This window comes from Saccostrea echinata, unplaced genomic scaffold (genome assembly GCF_033153115.1).
Source record: "Saccostrea echinata isolate AGI-Se365-2 ecotype Australia unplaced genomic scaffold, CSIRO_AGI_Sech_v1 ptg000041l, whole genome shotgun sequence".
NCBI lineage: Eukaryota > Metazoa > Mollusca > Bivalvia > Ostreida > Ostreidae > Saccostrea > Saccostrea echinata.
In genome coordinates, this window is record NW_026889790.1 from 275,879 (window position 1) to 295,521 (window position 19,643).

The 19,643-nt window shown below is 33.4% G+C and overlaps 1 protein-coding gene across 1 annotated transcript; it reads left to right on the forward strand.

Annotated features, from left to right (window-relative positions):
• The first annotated feature begins 877 nt into the window (after positions 1-877).
• LOC133200681 (WW domain-binding protein 2-like) lies at positions 878-19,296 on the forward strand. The gene is made up of 8 exons (XM_061336448.1): positions 878-892; positions 11,396-11,476; positions 13,235-13,337; positions 13,535-13,673; positions 15,878-15,970; positions 17,312-17,452; positions 18,044-18,145; positions 18,360-19,296. Exons 2-8 carry the CDS (start codon positions 11,421-11,423, stop codon positions 18,500-18,502), a joined length of 777 nt encoding a protein of 258 aa, XP_061192432.1. The 5' UTR covers positions 878-892; positions 11,396-11,420; the 3' UTR covers positions 18,503-19,296.
• The last annotated feature ends 347 nt before the right edge of the window (positions 19,297-19,643 follow it).

Below are 19,643 nucleotides of genomic sequence, written 5' to 3' on the forward strand. Positions count from 1 at the left end.
ATGCAATTTGTGTTATGCTCACAAACAGTCACTATTACAGTTCTAACTGTAATTTCCTCCCTGCCCTACATGCAACTCTCAACCCTTTCGATGTTTTTATTTTCATTACCACAAATCTGTTTTTCACTTTACTTATTTACCTCAATATGTTGTGTTTTGTATGCAACATATTTCCCCTGTATATATATCTTTTGTTACTCCTGTTTTTGTTATATTCCTGTTATATATTTTCTCATATTTTTGTATGTATTTTTCATAATCTCATGATATATGGTCAAAATCTAAGTCATGCAAGTGTATTTGAGAACCCAGTAATTTGCATTTCTGAATTAGTCAAAATTTTTATAGCAGCAACAGATTGCAGCCATTTACTTATAAACTACATGTATCACAAGATTGATAATGGGTAATTCAGTCGAGCAATACCGATCTGCAATCGGTCTATTTTATTTATCAAGTAGAGGCACATATAAAACATATTCATATTTGGTTTTTCCAGGTGTGTACATATTTCATTTATTCAGAAATATGCTCAAACAACTCGTTTGCGGCATGTCAGTCATTATTCAAAAATCTGTGTTTATTAATTTTTATTTACAATTTTTTACTTTTATTTTGTTGGTATGCGGGGATATTGAGGTCAATCCGGGTCCTTTTATGGAAAGTGTCCTTGACATACTACATCTTAAGGACATTGGCAAGTCAGGGTTTTCCGGAGAAAAAAGGTTTAATACATGGGTTTTTTCACTTGTAAAATAGTGATTGAGAGTGATCTCCCGTGTAGAATTCTCTAAGCGGTGAAAACCAATAAAGCGTATGTTATAGAGGTAAACAAAAGCACGTGTACTTCCTTCAACGGGTAGAATCATCTATACAGCAAGAAAGAAAAGTAGTAATGGCTTTGTTGTACATTGTATTCAGGGACAAAGAGCAAAAAGGTCGTCATTTACCATAGTTATGCTCAGTATGCTGGGAAGGGCAAAGATGTGACATATGCTGACAGGTAGGTCGACCATGCCGACTGAGAACAGTTCTTAGGTCGTGTGAAGGAATCAGCATTTAGTAATTACGAATAAAAGTTAAAGATAAATCCATGCCAATATTTTTATGACAATGTGTTTCAATCAATTCAGTCAATTACATGATAAAAACAATCAACCAGTCTCTTGACCAATTTTAGCTGTTAAGGGACGCAACTCAAAAATGATGATCGGTGCCGGGATATCCATGTCTTGTATCTACATATACATTTTCAACCAAAATATCTAGAAGTCATAGGAAATGAAGTTACAATAATGTCTATAATACAAAAACTGTATGAAATAAATGTGTTTTAAAGAAATATTATGGTGAAAAATTATGTAGGTCCCTTTTATCAACATTTTACATAGGAAATGCACTAAGAATTGTAAAAACACTAATTTGACAAAATCTAAAAAAGAATGCTGGATTGGTAGGTAAAACGATCCAGAATATAGCCTATTTAGTACATTTAAACCTACTCGAAAGTTTTTGAAAAATTCTATACAATAACCAGGAACCTTGCCAATGTCCTTAATATCCGTAGCATTAGACACAAACTAGGCTATTTAAATTCTTTCGTTCATGACTTTGATATATTATGTTTTACCGAAACTCATTTGGACCAAACAGTTGTTAACGAGGACTTGCATTTGGACGGCTTTAGCACAATATTGCGAAAAGACAGAAACTGTTTCGGGGGCGGTGTTATGATTTATTTGTCTAATCAAATACGTGCTTTTAGACGCCACGAATTTGAACCCCCTGACACTGAGTGTATATGTATTGAAATAGATAACAATACCTGTAAATACTTTTTATGTTGCATATACCGTCCTCCAAACTCGGATAGTAGTTTTTGGACAAAACTCACATGGTGCATTGACAAAGTAGGCGAACTTTCGGATAAAATATTAATAGTAGGTGACTTGAATGTTGATCTTCTTAGTGCTCCACAAACACACATAATTCGTGAAATTATTTCAACACATAATCTTGTTAATAATATCCATGAACCGACTAGAATCTCACACACGTCCAGCACGCTCCTTGACCTAATTCTAACATCTGTTGACATTCAAGTATGCGAATCGGGCACTCTAACAATTGACGCTTCCGTTAGTGACCATAGAGTAACTTATATCTCGCTTTCTTCCAGTATAAATTATAATCGTTCGTACAAGCGTAAAGTGTGGGCTTATAAAAATGCAGATTTCAAAAAATTAAACTCTCTTATCGAAAATTGTGATTGGATCAAAAACATCAACGAAGCTAAAACTATAGACCTTGCAGCTGAAAATTTTACAGTAGAATTCCTTTCCTGTGTTCGTGAATGCATACCAGAACAAACTATAACCATTCGCCCTCGTGACAAACCATGGTTTGATTCAATGTTACGTAAAACAATAAGAATTAGAAACCGTCTTCGTAATAAAGCACAGAAAACTAAGAAAGATTCTGATAGGTCTGCTTATAGAAAAGTCCGAAATTCAGTTAACAATATGAAAAAGCACGCAATTTCAAATTATTATGATAATATAGAAACCTACTTGGAAGACTCAAGTAAAAATAACAATAAGTTATATTGGAAGTTAATGAAAGATTCATTTAATATTAAATTATCTAACGAAATACCACCAATACAAATATTTAATGACGGTTTAAGACAAGTAGCTTATTCCGACTTAGACAAGATTGAAGCATTAAATTCGTATTTTTCTTCGATTTCTTCTATTGATGATTCTAAAGAAACACTGCCACAAATGTACTTTATGTGTAATGACACACTATGCAATATTAAAATTGATGAACAAGAAGTATTAGACATAATATCAATACTTCCCGTGAACAAAGCTATTGGTCCTGATTGTATTAGTCATAAAATGTTAAAATCCACTCTTTCTACTGTTGTTAAACCACTTACTATGTTATTTAATAGGTCTTTGTCAGATAAAGTTTTTCCATCGTTTTGGAAATTAGCACATGTTATTCCTCTTTTCAAAAAGGATGATCCCTCTGTGGTTTCCAATTACAGACCTGTATCGTTATTATCCTGTGTTAGTAAAATTATGGAGAGAATAATATTTAAACACGTGTACAGTTATTTTCATATTAATGATTTATTTTATCGATACCAAGCAGGATTCCTGCCTGGTCATTCAACTGTATATCAATTACTAGAAACGTATCATAGTATAGTTCAAAACATTGATGATGGTAAATCATGTTGTATGGTTTTTTGTGATCTTTCAAAGGCTTTTGATAGAGTATGGCACAAAGGTCTCATTTTTAAATTAAAAACTTATGGTATATCTGGTGATCTTCTCCAATGGTTTTCCAGTTATCTATGTCAAAGGTCACAAAAAGTTATGTATAAGGATCTGTTATCATCAAAACAAGATATTTTTGCAGGTGTACCTCAGGGTTCTGTTTTAGGACCACTATTATTTCTCATTTATATTAATGATGTTGCTGAAAATATGATTTCAATGTGTAGATTATTTGCGGATGATAATTCCCTTCAACAATCATCATACAATATATTAGATATGGAATACAAATTGAATCATGATTTACATAATTTGGAACTATGGTCAAACAAGTGGCTTCTTAAATTCAATCCATCCAAAACAAAGGTCGTTTATTTCAGTAAGAAAAACATTTCTGTTATGCCTAAACTATTTTTTAAAGGCGATAGACTGGAGTGTGTTCCAGTCCATCGCCATTTGGGTTTACTATTGTCACAAAATCTTAGTTGGTCAGAATATATTGATCGTGTTGTAAACAGTGCTTATAAAAAACTAGGCCTCTTAAAGAAATTGAAGTTCAAAATGGGTAGAAAAAACTTATCAAAATTGTATATTTCGTTTATCAGACCTATGCTTGAATATGCTTCAGTTGTTTGGGATGGCTGCTCTAAACAAGATTCTGAAAAGCTTGAAAAAGTACAATTAACCGCCGCTAGAATTGTAACAGGACTTCCGATTTTTGTGTCTAGAGAAGCACTATATTCTGAAACTGGTTGGGAAACTTTAAAAAGCAGGCGATATATTGCAAAAATGACAACTATGTTCAAAATTCACACGGGAAGAGTACCTGAGTATTTGCATGATATTGTCCCCAATAAGCGTGAGCATGTATCTCTATACAATACCCGTAATAAACAAGATTATATTGTTCCAAGGTGTAGATTAGAATTATTTAGAAACTCTTTCGTACCTGATGCTGCAAAACAATGGAATTTACTAAAAACAGAGGTTAGAGAAGCCATCTCAATCAAAACATTCCGAAAAAACTTGATAACAAAAATTAAAAATACACCATCATACTTCTCTTTTGGTAAGCGATACACCAATATCATTCATACTAAGCTAAGACATTCCTGTATTCTAAATTATGATCTTTATAAACGAAACATTATAAATAGTCCCTTATGTTTATGTGGAAAAAACGAAGATGTGTACCATTTCTTTTTTGCATGCAAAAATTATTCTAATGCAAGAAGTACTCTTTTTAATCGATTGTTCACTCTTGAATTGGTTACTATTGATATAAATCTATTATTATGTGGTGATGTTAATTTGCCTTTACAGATAAATAACAGTATTTTTGCTGCTGTTCATAAATTTATTGACGAAACATGTAGATTTTCTAGTTGATATGCTATTTAATTGCTTTTTCACTTGTATTAATTGTATTATTTTCTTCTATTTTGCATGACAAATTGTTATATATAAGGAGAGGAACTTTGTAAGTTGTAAAGAACTTGTTTCCAATCCTTTTGATGTACTCAATAAAATATGTTCAAAACAAAAACAATGATCTGACAACTCGACATAGTAAACTGACCAGTGGTGGCAGAATTATGCCACCATATATAAAGATGGGACCTAGAGAGGTATGCTGAGGTATATAATTTAGAATTGCACAGAACAAACTTCTTTGTAGATTTTTAAGTTTCAAATGCACAGTACTGGTGGGTGTCATGAAATCACAAAACTTCGCTGTACATAATCGGTTTTAAACAGTACATATATTTAAAAATATTTTCGTAGCTCATGTAGATTCTAAAATAATGGTATTCGTTACAAATTTGTCTTTCATTTTAGGACCTTATCTAATATTGATGATTTACATTCTAAAACACAAAAGTATTCAATTGATTAAAAAGTCCACTCCAGGTATTTCACTTTTTTTCATTCGGGTGAGTGCCAGTCCACCTACTTCTCTCTACTGCAGGCGGTCATCATGCAGCTTCTTACGTTACAATTACAAAATGTATGGATAGATAAATAAAATAGTCAAGTATTTTGTAAATAATGTACATGTATTTGAATTTTGTCTTAAAACTCATTTTGCATAAAAATATACACATTTGCATAAATATATAATTGTTGTTTTGCAGGCTATACAATACAGCTTAGTATCAGCTTCCCGGGCAGATATAGATCTTGTATCATTGATTCAGAGAGTAGTGGTGTTTTTAACAAATGTTTCTCGACGAGTCAAATTCAAGTATTAATGCAGGTTAAGACAAAATAACTTATCAATAAATGAAAGGGTGAAAGACCTATCTTAAAAAAATCAGCTGAAGAACAGAAAAAAGGATTGACCTTGACTTTTCACATTTGGAATAAAAATCAGTTGGGGTCTGATCCATCGCCCCAAGTTCCATTGCTAAAGCTAAAAGAGAACTAAAGTTATCATCTGGAATCTATCTTATTCAACATGACTTTTTGACCTCAAAATCAATAAGGGGCTTCTTTAAGTCATAAGAAGTTATTATGTAACATTTAATTGCAGAAGCACAAAAAGTTACTACCTGGAAACCTTATTTAGCACTATTCTAATTTTTTTACCTTATCCTTTGACCCCAAAATCAACAAGGGCCTTCTTGAAATCACGAGGGTTATGAAACGAAATTTCGTTGAAAATGCTCAAGGAATTTTTGAGATATCTTCCGGTACATGTAACTAAGTGTCACACACAGGCAGACTGACAGAGTTCTGGACAGACAGATGCAAAACGCAAACCCACATGATTATTCCCGCTTATAGAGAAAACGAGGGGAAAATGTATTCAAGGGCATGTGTGTTCACATTTAGGCACGTAGTATCGGGTGAGAATATCAATAAATGCTGTGGTGGAGAGATATATTTGATCATTAGGAATACAAAAACGATTAAAAACTTTTTTTTACCAGATAGATTTTTTTTAAATTGATTTTATTGAGTAAAACCAAAAGGGGGATAAATCTTAAAGGACAGGACAATTGAGGTTATAAATTAGGGCACCTTCTGCTCTTACCACCTTCCTCCAGACTCATTGAGCAGTCAAACACGAGGATTTTACATCACTTCTGAAATTCTACTTCTTACCCACGCTTTCAATTCTGATATCAAAGCATGAAAATTATGTCTAAATATACATAGGTATTTAGCCCATAATATCAGTTATGCATTCAATTCCAATCAATCTGAGGCTAATATGGGTCAGATACCATAAGTTTCTTTTTTAATTTATCAATCTGACCCTGCCAATCCCCCCCCCCCCCCCCCCACAGTATGGGGTTTTCGAGTTTGGACAATTTTCCTCTTTTTTTATTTTGCTTGTCTTTATAAGTAAGTTGTAAATTTTCTCTTCTTCTCTTTTGCTTGTCAAAGTTTTTTTTTCAAGGAAAGTTTTTGGCTGCCCCCTTTCAAAACGATACTATGCACAAACACATCGTGTTAACATGATTATTTATCCCTTGCATTCTAGGTTGACATATTTCTGTTATGTCATAATTATCCCAATTCATTGACACACAAAACAAGGAAGCTCTCGAGAAGACATTTGTTTCTCCAATTTCATAAAAATGTACAGCAGCTGAATACACTATAATATCCCGCGGTTTTTAACACTGTATGTTTGAAAATCAAGATAAAAACTTTTCTTTGAACTAGCATCTGCAATCTGAATTCCAATTTAAAACCAAAACACTCCAATAGCTTATGGAGTAAACTTATATGAAAATTATGTTCAAATATTATTAGATCATTGCAAACATTAAAGATTTAGTTAAGAAAATAGTTCTCCGTTTTTAATTGTAATCATCATGCATATACATGTATATTACAATTTAAGAACAAGAGGCCCATAGGCCACATCGCTCACCTGAGCACTGTGGATAGGAAAAAAGCAAAAATCAGTTCACTATTGAAAAGCTTAAATGCATAAGTGGTCCCGACCTACCCCTAAAACGCGGGGGGGGGGTATGATTTGAACAAAATTGAATATACACTAACTAAGGATGCTTACATATTTCTTTGACTAATTGTGGCTTTTTTCCCTACCAGTTTAAACTTTCATTGGGGCCACACCCTACCACCCGGGGGTCATGATTTGAACAAACTTGATCTACACCACCTGCATGAGGATGCTTCCATAAAATATGAGCGATCATGGCTTTGCTATTCTTGAGACGATTTTTGAAGACTTTTCCTATATACACCTATGTTAAACTTTTATCGTCCATTGTGGCCCCACCCTACCCCAGGGGGTCATGATTTGAACAAACTTGAATCTACACCACCTGAAGATGGTTCCATATAAATATGACCAATTATGGCATTGCTGTTCTTGAGAAGAAGATTTTTCCTATATAATCCTATGTAAAACTTTGATCGTCCTTTGTGGCCCCTCCCTACCCCCGGGGGTCATGATTCGAACAAACTTGAATCTACACTACCTGACAATGATTCCACATGAGTTTCATTTTTCCTGGCCCATTGGTTCTTGAGAAGAAGATTTTTAAAAGATGCCATTAATTTTTCACTATTTTGTAATTATCTCCCCTTGGAAGAGGGCGTGACCCTTTATTTGAAAAAAATTTGAATCCCCTTTACCAAAGGATACTCTGTGCCAAGTTTGGTTGAAATTGGCCCAGTGGTTCTGGAGAAGAAGATGAAAATGTGAAAAGTTAACGACGACGACGACAACAACGACGACAGACAACGGACAAATTTCGATCAGAAAAGTTCACTTGAGCCTTCGGCTCAGATGAGCTAAAAAGTGATTCAAATGAAGCAATTAATGACTAATTTACAACAGAAGTTTCAGTAGAAGCTGATAGTAATAATGACTGTTACATATCACGAAAAAACAATCAACAGAGCACTTAACTTTACGATAGAAAGAGGAAGACATTCCTACATACAATCATGGCAGTCCCCGAGAGAAAAGGAAGTAAACAATTTAAAAAATCATAACAACATTGTCAAATTAAAGCTTTTTAAGTCCGATATTCATAACATACTGCCAATATAAAAAAGAAGAAACAAAAAAATTAAGGGAGAAAAATACTCTTTTACAATATTGATTAAGTAAGACGTTTTCTTTCACGGTTGCCTTAAACTGTTAAAGCTATGACAGATATACTATTTTAAAATACTATATTGTCATTTATACGTGTGGAGAACTTCTTCACACTGTTTAGGTTGTAATAGACAGGCCCGTAGGAAGCAATTTCACTTTGAGTGGGCACAAACATGCATTTTCAGTTGGGGGGGGGGGGGGCACGATCAACTACCAAAATTCCTTGACAAGCAAAAAAAAAAAAAAAAAACGGTCATCAGACGTTATTTTGAGGGGCACAGACATATAGTAGCTATGTTTTCTATAGTATTCTATATATCGGCAAAATTATTGCCCCCCCCCCCCGGTTCCTACGGCCACGATAGATCTTTATCTATTTCAGAAGTTACCTTTGTGACAAAGGTGTTATTACGTGATTTTATTATATATTACAATACGTGTACAAAAATGTGTAGAGCATCACATGAATTCCATATACGACAGCCAACTGCGTATTGCCAACTGCCAGCTGCTTACTGCCAACTGCTCACTACTTACTGCCAACTGCCAGCTGCTTATTGCCAACTGCTACTGCATGGTTATAGATGATCTTGCGTGTTTTGTTATCTTTAATATCTTAAATGCGCATGCTTGAATAAACCCTATTATAGGGAGGATATTACAATAATTACAAAAATTGGCGGATCCAGGAAGTTTTGCACACAAAACATCTAATTCCAACATTTCCTTGCAGGCAAATAATTCAATCCCTTTTTGACGGGGAGAGATTAAAGGTTCATGTATCGTCACATAACATTTTTGTGGGGTGGGGGTGGGAGTGGAGGACAAACTCTTAGTAGGATCTTGGGTTCATTCATTTATCTTTTATTTCCTCTATTACAGAGATTTTTTAGCATGACATCTATATCATTAATAAACTATAAATTAATCATGATGTAGGAGAAAAAAAGAAGAAAGAATACATATTGTAAGTAATGAAAGAAAAAGAAAATCAAAAGGAAAAAAATACACGGGAGGGGGGACCCAACAGAAATCCCTTGACAAGTAATAAAAAAGGCCACAAGTGTCATTATTGAGGGTGCACTACTGTGTAGTATATATTGGCAATTTACTGGGGACTACCCCCCCTCCCCCTCCACACACACACACACACCACCACCACCACCACCACCACCAATATTTTTACAGATCTGACATTAGCCATAAAAACGACTTAAATAAGACACATATAAAAATTCACAAATACAGGTACTTTTCATAGGTAAAAAGAAACACTAAAAGATAGTGCTGGATAACCCCCCCCCCCCCCCCTTCTGCTTCAAAAAACTACCCAGGTATTGAATTATATGCCTGCAAGGAAATGTGGGATTAAATGCTTTGTTTTTAAGAGGAAAAATTCCTTCTTCGATTTACTCCTTCCTCGCCTTCACAGTTCAAAAATTTGTAAATCCGCCAGTTTTTGTTATTATTGTAAGACCTACGCACGCTAACTCTCGATTCCAGACTACATTTTACATCCATTTAAATATAAATGGCAATTTGGCCATTAAAACTTGTTTGAATGCAGAGAAAAGTTCATTAATAATTGATTAATAATTTAGAAAACAAGTATCAAAAAGTTTCGTAGGGTAGAAAAGTTTATCAATTGAAATAAGGCCTTAAAACATCATCAGATTTTCAAATACTTCAACATATCTGATTGATAATGTACAATTATTTTTGTTTGTTATCCCATTTGAAATTGGTAATAAAATGACTATTTTCCTCTTTTTAGTCGGTAAACATACCCCCCAACCCCTCCCTGTGAAACAACAAAACCTTTGGGCATGAATTTATGAAATAACAATTCATAATACCTGTAACATGTGTAAAGAGAATCTGTTGTTTCACAGAGGGGGGGGGGGGGGGGGTTAAAGATAAATTTCCGTTTTCCGTTGTTTTCTATTGTGAAAACCACAAGTTTTACCAAAATTAAAGACTTACATCTCTTTGTCTGCCCAAATATGTTATGTTTCACGAAAATTCCTATAAATATTTATATAGATATGAAAAATCATCCAAATGTGTTAGCTTTTGAAAATTGAACTTTGATGTTGTTGACAGAACAATATTATCGTTCGCCGTTCTTTTCTTGCATAGAATTTATTGAAGCGTGCGCATTAAAGATATACTGAAGATAACAAAACAGGCAATATCATCTATAACCAGTAGCAGTTGGCAGTAAGCAGCTGGCAGTTGGCAGTAGGCAGTGAGCAGTTGGCAGTAAGCAGTGAGCAGTTGGCAGTAAGCAGTTGGCTGTCGTATATGGAATTCCATACCCCAGGGGCACTATAGCTGTTTTTTATTTTTTTAAATTTTTTTTAATTTTTTTTATATTTTTAACAACAGTAATTCTTCTTGCTCTTTCGATTTTTAGGCATCCAAGATGAACGCAAAATATACATAGATGTCGAAGAATTTTTTTTTGTTTCATTATTATTTAATTTTACAAGAAAAGTACAAAGGATACAAAAGCCTAGTAGAATCTGTAGATGAAGAGAAAATCGTGTTTACAAATAGAAAGTCGAAAATATGAGATAAAAATTAAGAAAGTCGTAATGGAGACATTTTATGTCTAAAACTTTTATTTCATATTTTCATCTTCCTCATTTGACCCTAGTAAGCTAGAAAATCAACTGCTGCAGCTCAGGAGCCCGTTTTACAAAAGGACTTACGACTTAAGACCAAGTTTAATTATTCATATAACTTTTTAATTAACATTATATCGAAAATTATTTTAAACTTTTTAAATAGAATTTGGTAAGATATTTTTACACAGACAATTTCAAACAGAACAATTAATTTTGCAAAATTTTACTATAATTTGAAATTTTTGGTCTTAGTCGTAAGTTCTTTTGTAAAACGGGCACCTGGTGCGCATTTATTTCCGGAATTTCCGACTATTTTTTTTTTTTAAATGAATGTCCGTTCGGAGCATCTCGAATGCTTTCATATACCACTACTGTCAAACGTAAACAAGAGAAAAGGAAAGAAAATTCGTGAAAATGTCGATTAACACAGCACATGCCTTAGGAGGTGTCTTGATTTTTGCTGGAGAAAGGTATATACATATATTAAAATATATAAAACAGTTAATGTAATTTTGAGGCCTGTAGATTAATTCTGAATCGGAAAAAATGAATACAAAATATGAGTTGAGGATCACCTGACGGTGTGTCATAAAGTATGTAATCATGCCTGCGTTATAATGTTACTGTGAAATTTAAAGATGCATTTTATATTGGATTTAATTAGTAATATACGTATATTTTTACAGACAATACTTTTATACATGTTGGAAAACATATTTTTAAAATGTCTATGATTTTTTTTAACATTTTTCCTCCATCTTAAGGACAAACGATACGTTCCTCAATAATATATAATTTTTTCTAAGAATTTGGCATTGAAGTATTGCTCCTTTAATATGCTTACTCGCAAAAAATTGAGGTACCTTACCAGGCATTTGTGCAAGATACCAGAGAGTGTCGTTTCCTGTAAAATCCTTTTTGAAAAAACTTAATTTGCCAATATCACATTTTTTAGTGTTTCAATTTTTTAAAGACAATTAGAAACCAGCTTAGAAATCAGAAAGTATTTAAAATTTTTAATATTTTCCATACAATACGAAGATATACAAAACAGATTTTTTGAGGAATGTATCGTCTGACCTTAATTGGCAAATGAAAAAGATGTGTGCTATGAATATAGGAAAGTTTATATATTTTTTTATTTACCAAGAAAAATGGGTAGTGCCTCTGTTATCTCTTTGATAAATAGAACCAAGAATCACTGCTGGCAAGATAGCTCAGTTAGTAAAAGACCCTGTATACAGTTAACAGGTTAAGGGGGACCAGGTTCAAATCCTGGTCTAGTCCACATTTTCTCCCTCCCCATTATATTTGATCATGTTGCTATTATTTTATCTCTACTGTTATTACTCTACAAAAAGTGAATACCATCAAACTGTCTGTTTCCCTGAGAAGGCACTACTTCCCCCATCTGAGGACTACTAATCCGAGATTCCTCTTACTCTAACCCCCTGCTTTTATATTGTGACATGTGCAGGGGAAATAGACCCTGTTTATTATTCTGATACATTAAAACAGGTTAGTAAACAGATGCAACACTTATAATAATTACCTGCAAGGCCGTAACTAGGCTCAAATTTTTAGTGAGGCAATTAATTGATCTGGGGGCCACCTGAGAGTCCCAGGGTAGTGTCCTGATAAGGATTCTCGGGGGAGGGGAGAGTCCCTGAAACCAGGGTTTTAGCAAATTAAAGAGTTGATCTTTGAAAGTTTTCACATTTTGAATAATTTTTTATATGCTTTCTAAACTATTATGAAGCACCTGGTGAGATGATCAATTCATGGAAATTGAAGTTGAAAGTATTAATTTAGTACAAAGACACTCATAATTAAAGTTCAAAGTAAATCTTTTTCACTTTTCAGGAAACTGTGAATTTTTCATGAGGCATTTGCCTCACTTGCCTCAATGGTATTATGGCCTTGATCTGTTTATAGCAAATTATTTGTTTTGTTTCCAGGATTTGCAAAATATAAATTTTGAAATCATTGTCAAGAATTATGGATAGAAAATACAAGATACTTTATTATTACCAACCATGTATGGCATGAGGTTTACAAATACATTTCAAATTATCAAATGTTGATAAGTCGTGTTAAGATCAGAGAATGATAAAAGAGTACATTTTGGTCTCCTGTATAAACAAAAGGTTTTTTGTTTTCAAAGACCAGTGACACCTACTGTTGTTTACTGTTTATGCTTAAATGCTTTATATTTCTTTCTCCACTAGGATTCTGTTATATTGTGATGATGTGGAAATAGGATTTGATGGAGGTAATCAACCAGAGTTCAAAGGTCACAAGAAGGGTCGGCTGTACCTCACTACCCACAGGGTAAGACCCCATAATAAATCAAGTGGAAAGAAAAAACTTGAAATATTATTTAGTCAAACAGCTGTAATTGGTCAATTTTCTAACTGTTATACTATTGATTGTCTTCTGTCTGGAATCAGAGGTGTGATATTCAAGAATTAATTAAATATTCTTTCTGTTCATTAGACAAAGTTTTTGTACTAGATTTTTTTTTGAAGGTGATTTTTAATGCATCTAGCAGTAAGGAAGTGTTACAGTCATTTAGTATGCCCTTCTACTGCATGCGGGAAATAGAGCTCGAACAACCTGTGTTTGGTTCAAACTACATCAAGGGGAAGATATTGTCTGAGCAAGGAGGTAATTAAATTTGCCCCCCCAACCCTCTTTTTATACGCCCGTCTTTAGACGGGACGTATTATGTTATGGCGTTCATGTCCGTCCATCCGTCCGTCTGTCCATCCGTCCGTCTGTTAGCTTTTTTCATATCCGGCTCATAACTTTAATACTATTAGGCCTAGGATTATCAAACTTTGTCAGCTGATACTTCTTGGGTAGAAGGTGTGTCGCACATTTAAAGTAGGTCGCTCTGACCTTTATTTAAGATGCTATGGCCAAATATGGAAAAATCCTGTCCGGCTCATAACTAGAAAACTATTGGACTTGAATCATCAAACTTGGCCAATTTATGCATCTTAGATAGAAGGTGTGTCGCGACCTATTTCAAGGTCACTGTGACCTTTAAGTGAAATAAAAAAAAACTATCTTTTTACTATTAGATTACACAATTCCAAAAAATGCAAGAGTGTTGCAGTATCCTTATTAAAAAAATGTTAAATCAAGAAAATACTTTTTTTTTTCATTATATACTTTACAGCAATCTATAACAAATGTAATGTTACAAGAGAAATTCCACCTCTTCCATAGGTGTAATTATCAAGCACTGGTCAAGGAGAATTTGATAACAAAAAATTACATGTCAAATTAGAGAGAAATTAATGAGTTTAATGTGAGGAGCTAACTGGTAGAGCATCTCTGATCAAGCAGGTGTTATCTATATCTCTTGGGAACTGGGCAAAAAGAATCAGCCCTGTTGGATTAAATAGTTGGCTAGCCTAACTTATAAAATGAATTTGGTGAAAAGTAATTAAAACTTATTTGATATTGTATAATAAATCAATTTGATATTGTATAATAAACTAATTTGATATTGTATAATATAATTAAAACTAATTATACTCAGTAGGGGGGGGGTGATATTGGAATCAGCATGCCTGTTGTCTGTATGAATTGCAGCTTAAAACCAGTCTGACATTCAATCTAAAAAAAATCAAGTATTTAAAAAAAAAATGTTTTAATTATGGTAGATAGTCCCTACAAATCTAAGAGTAATGCAGGAACCTTATTAAAAAATGTTGCATCAAGATTACACAAGTTTTTTGTTTCTTTTTATAAATCTTTGTAACAAATTAAAAAAAAATCTTTTGTTTTCAAATTTAATTTCAGAATGACATAAATATGCATTTTTATTGCACTAGAAAGCAGATAGTATGTATAGATCCATTCATCCATTGGGAGTAATGAGTGGACATGCATGCAGTTAAAGATTAATTCATGAGTTCAGTGTAGGGAGGCTAGCTGTCTCAATCATTTCTGTTAGAGGAACTCTGATCAAGCAGCTCTTATCTGTATCCTTTGGGAATTAGACAGAAGAACTGCTTGTCAGTTTATAGCATATGTCATTTGATGGCCAGCCTTTTATTTTTAATATTAATTTGATATAGATTAAGTTGTTAAGACTAAATTGATATTGTTTTATATGATACTTTTATTTATTTTTTTTTGAAAATATCGACTAAGTCAGAGCATCATTGGAAGGGGGGGGGGATGGGCATTTGTCAAGCTCTAACCAGTTGAGGATCTATAATGTAATATTTGTTATAATTAATGCCTACACCACAGGAGATGTATAAACAAATATTATAAGGAATGGAAAAATCCTTGAAATCCTTGTATCAAGGTTGACATGATTTTCTAATCTTGCACTCTAAACTGTTTATGACAATTGAACAATATTTGACGGGCGTATCATGCTGTGGCGGGGCACTTTATTTTTTCTCTTTTTTCTTTTTTTGAATATGTTACTTTCCTTTCCTCACATTTTTATTTAGAGATTGGAAGTCAAAAGATTTGTTGTTTTATAAAATTAAAATATATGTTAATGTTATTCATGAATGGTCATACATCATAGGTGGACGTAACTTGTAGTGTTCGTTTTCACTATATTTGTGCTCTCATTAAGCCATGAATTCAAGAAATAGTAAAAACCTTATTTGCTAAATGGTCATAATACACATATTACAAATTGAAAACTTAATTTATTTTTCTGCAAATTAAGTACTTGTGGTTAGGTGCCAAAGGAAATATTAGCAAAATTACACACCTGCATTTTATACCCTGATACAGTAATCGTGGAAAATAACAGATCAAAAGCAAAATTCGTTGAAGAGAGTTGAATGTCTAACAATTCTTGCTGTTTTCGCCAGATTTTTTTTTTTTTACAGGGAAGTGGCAGGGTGTCGTGAAGATCAAGATGTGGTTCACGGCAGGAGGAGCTATCGAGTTCGGACAAGCTATGTTACGAGCTGGACAGCTTGGTAAGATCCGCTCTACTGGCCAATGACTAGGAGAGCTTACACATTTGTAAATTGTCCTTTATCCATCCATTTGTCTGTCTGTCTATTGTAAACGTTAGTTTTTATATCCCCCACAAACAAAGTTTGGTGGGTATATAGGAATCACTTTGTCTGTCTGTCAGTCTGTCCATCTGTTTATCTGTGCAAACATGTCCGGTCCATGTCTTTCTTACTGAGGAACATTAGAATCTACTACTTCACACAAAGATTGTTCATGACCTGAGGGTGCATCATGACCTTGACCCAAGGTCATTTGGGCAAGTTCAAAGTCACTGAAAGGAAAAAAGGTTATAATTTGTGTCTGGTCCATATCTTCCTTATGGATAAACTTGGTGAGTTCCCATTTTACACAAAGATTGCTTACGACCTGAGGGTGTTTCATAGCCTTGACTCAAGATCATTTGGGCAAGTTCAAGGTCACAATTCCATTTAGTCAAGGGTCATATCGCAAACATGATTTAAATGCCACTTCATCAAGAGCTGTGTAGCGTAGTGGTTAGCATGTTAATCTCAAAGGAAAATGATACTCAGAACTTATTGCTAGAGTTCCAACCCCACAAATACCGTAGAAGCACAAATTTTCGTGGGGGATAAAATTTCGTTGATTTGTCATTTAAAAAGGTTTCGTTGGCATTGAATTTCATTGTTTTGAAAGTAATTCATTCAATATATAATAATATAAAAATTTTGTGTGGGATTTAATTTCATTGATAATTGTTAAAAACGAAATAAACAAAATTGAATCCCCGATGAATATTTCTGCTTTTACCGTACCACATTATTTTTTGAATAACAGAATAATTTTTGCCGAGAAAATTTTACTCAGAAAAGTTTTATTAATCATAATTTCATAAATTTCAATAATGAGAACTTTACTCTAAATACTAAATTCACAAATTGATTTTGATTTTTATATATCTGAAGCTATAGGCATTCTGTGCGCCTTATTCATCCAATTCCTTTATGCTAACTTGCCGAAAAATATTGCCAAATATTGTGCATGTTAAATATAATACATGTATATTTACAGTATTTCAAAATGATACACCTCCAATAGGTTTGATCTGATTTGAATGCATGTATAATTTGATACAAGAGTTGTACATGCAAGACTTAGTACTGATTAAACACAAGTCCATATAAAACTCTCCTCACAGAAATCGTAACCAGTAGAGCTACAGTCCAATGAAAGACCTTGAACAATATTGCTAATTGTTAAACTGATTTTTATGATAAATTCAAAATGTAAAATAATTTTATCTTAAATGAACTGAATTTCCTATATCAATCTTTTTTTTTCAGCATCCAGGTACCAGACACAACAACCTCCTCCTTACACCCCTCCACAGGGTCCAGTTTACCAGGCCCCACCCCCCATGTACACCCCACAGTACGGAAATTATAACTGGGTTCCATTTGGTACATTCCCTTCAGCTCCCCCAGGTTTGTATTACAGACACCACTGCTCTGTTTGCAAGATTTAGTTTATAAAAGCTGGTTACCTCTACATTGAATTTTTATTGATTTTTCTATAGTTTACATGTAAAACAAAAATTGAAATTATTTTGATCATTTTACAAATACACGTTTACTGTTGTACTTTTATTTTTATGAAAGCTCTTTACGTGTACATTGCAATTTTATCAGCTCACCTGAGCCAGAATCAGAACAACAGGGCCAAATATAACAAAACTTGGCACAAAGCATCCTTGGGTGAAATGGTTCAATTTGTTAAAAAAAAGGCTCATGCTAACTTTGAAGGGGAGATATTGAATAATACAGATAGGATGGGGTCATTTAAAAAGAAAACTCTACAACCACTGGGCCAGAAAGAACTTATATGAAAGACTCCTAGATTCAAGTTTCTTTAAATCATGGCCTCCAAAAAACCCTCAGCTTGTGAAGATGCCTAGGTTGTGGCCACAATAGGTCAATGTTTAATATAAGAGTATGTAGAGAAAAAAATCTCCTCTACAATGAGTCAGATTAAAACACAAATATTCCCATTATAGTTGACACCCTGTTTTGTTACAGCTGAGCAGGTGTATATGACAGAATCTCCACCCCCTTACCCCGGTATTGAACCTACAGCCCCACCCCCAGCTACAAATGGGTACCCTCAGCAATCAAGTGCAGGTCAGAGTTGATTTTTCATTTTTCTACTCGGTTAAAATGCTAGTGTCATGTATCACTCTATATATTAACTGAATTTGATGCCATCAAGTTGATGGTTGAAGCACTTGAATATGTTTGGTAGAAAAAAAAAATTATGAATTGTATGAATAACTAGATATTTCTTTTATTGTAAGAGATTTTGGGGGAAGTAAAACATGTTGACTTCTATCTGCAGATGCCAAGGCCCAGGAAGCTGCTGGATCTGCGTACTATAATCCCTCAGCCCCCCACAATGTCTACATGCCCCAGCAACAGCAGTATGGAGGTTATGGCGCCCCGCCATCCTACTCAGATGTAGTCAACAAGAAAAACCAATAAAACAAGTGATACTAAAAATAACTGACACTAAAGATAAATTTGATATTTAATTGAACTTTAACTATCTGTATTTTTAATGTGTATTTAAAACAAGTTTACATTTTTATCATTGGACAGTTTTTACCTGAAAAAGAAAAGAATGGCTCTATTTATGCACTTACTAGTGGATTATAAAAAGTATTTACATGTATTAATGATAATGCTTTATAAGTACAACATAAGTGCACTGAAATTGCAAGTTACTGTTCACAAATAAGAATCAGTTGTATTATAATTGTAATACATTATCACTGGCAAAAATATTTATACACTGTTTCATGTACTTTTTGTTATATTTATGATGGAGGTGTTTAATGTGTTAATAGTGACCCTTTATTTTGTTAAAGTGCAGAGATATTACATATGCATGTAGTAATGATGTGTTATATCAGTCCTGGCTATTGAGATTCTTTTTCAGGTGTTGGCCATTGTTGCTCAGTGTAACAGGTTGCTGTTATTTTCATTTATATCCATTCTCAGAATACTGTGTCTGTGCATTTGACTATGGGTCCACTTTTCTTTTCCTGAAGTACATTTTCTTTAAATAAAGAAAAATTGTTGTTTAAAAAAAGAAGTTTTTCAGTAAATGTTATTTGTTGAATTAATATTAGGAATCATTAAAGTCTGAGTATGAGGATTAATATACTTTTGTTTTTATGGCAGTAATTACTCTAGTACCCGGTACACTGTATATACAGTTAGGCAAATTAATAGTTGTTATAGCTCTGTTGTTTTCAATAAAATCAGTGACCATGTTTTTTTTTTTTTTTTGGCTTGTTAAAGTCTGAAAATAATTCACATCAACAATATTATGTGAATGCATGGTTTGATCAGAGAAGTATGATAGTCACTCTGCACTTAAATTTGGAAAGTGGTAAAAAGCTAAAACATGCAGATTAAACCATCAAATGTGCTTCAATTACTCATAATATTATCAGTCAAAATCTATTTCAATTTAGGTATCTTGTTGAATAAAGACAGTTTTGAATCAAATTGAGTGTTATATAAGAATATTGAGAAATGATTGTATAAAATCACTTCATATGTTTACCCTACATTTCCCTTTCTTTTCAGTATAGTTGGTTTTTTAGGGGCACCTTTA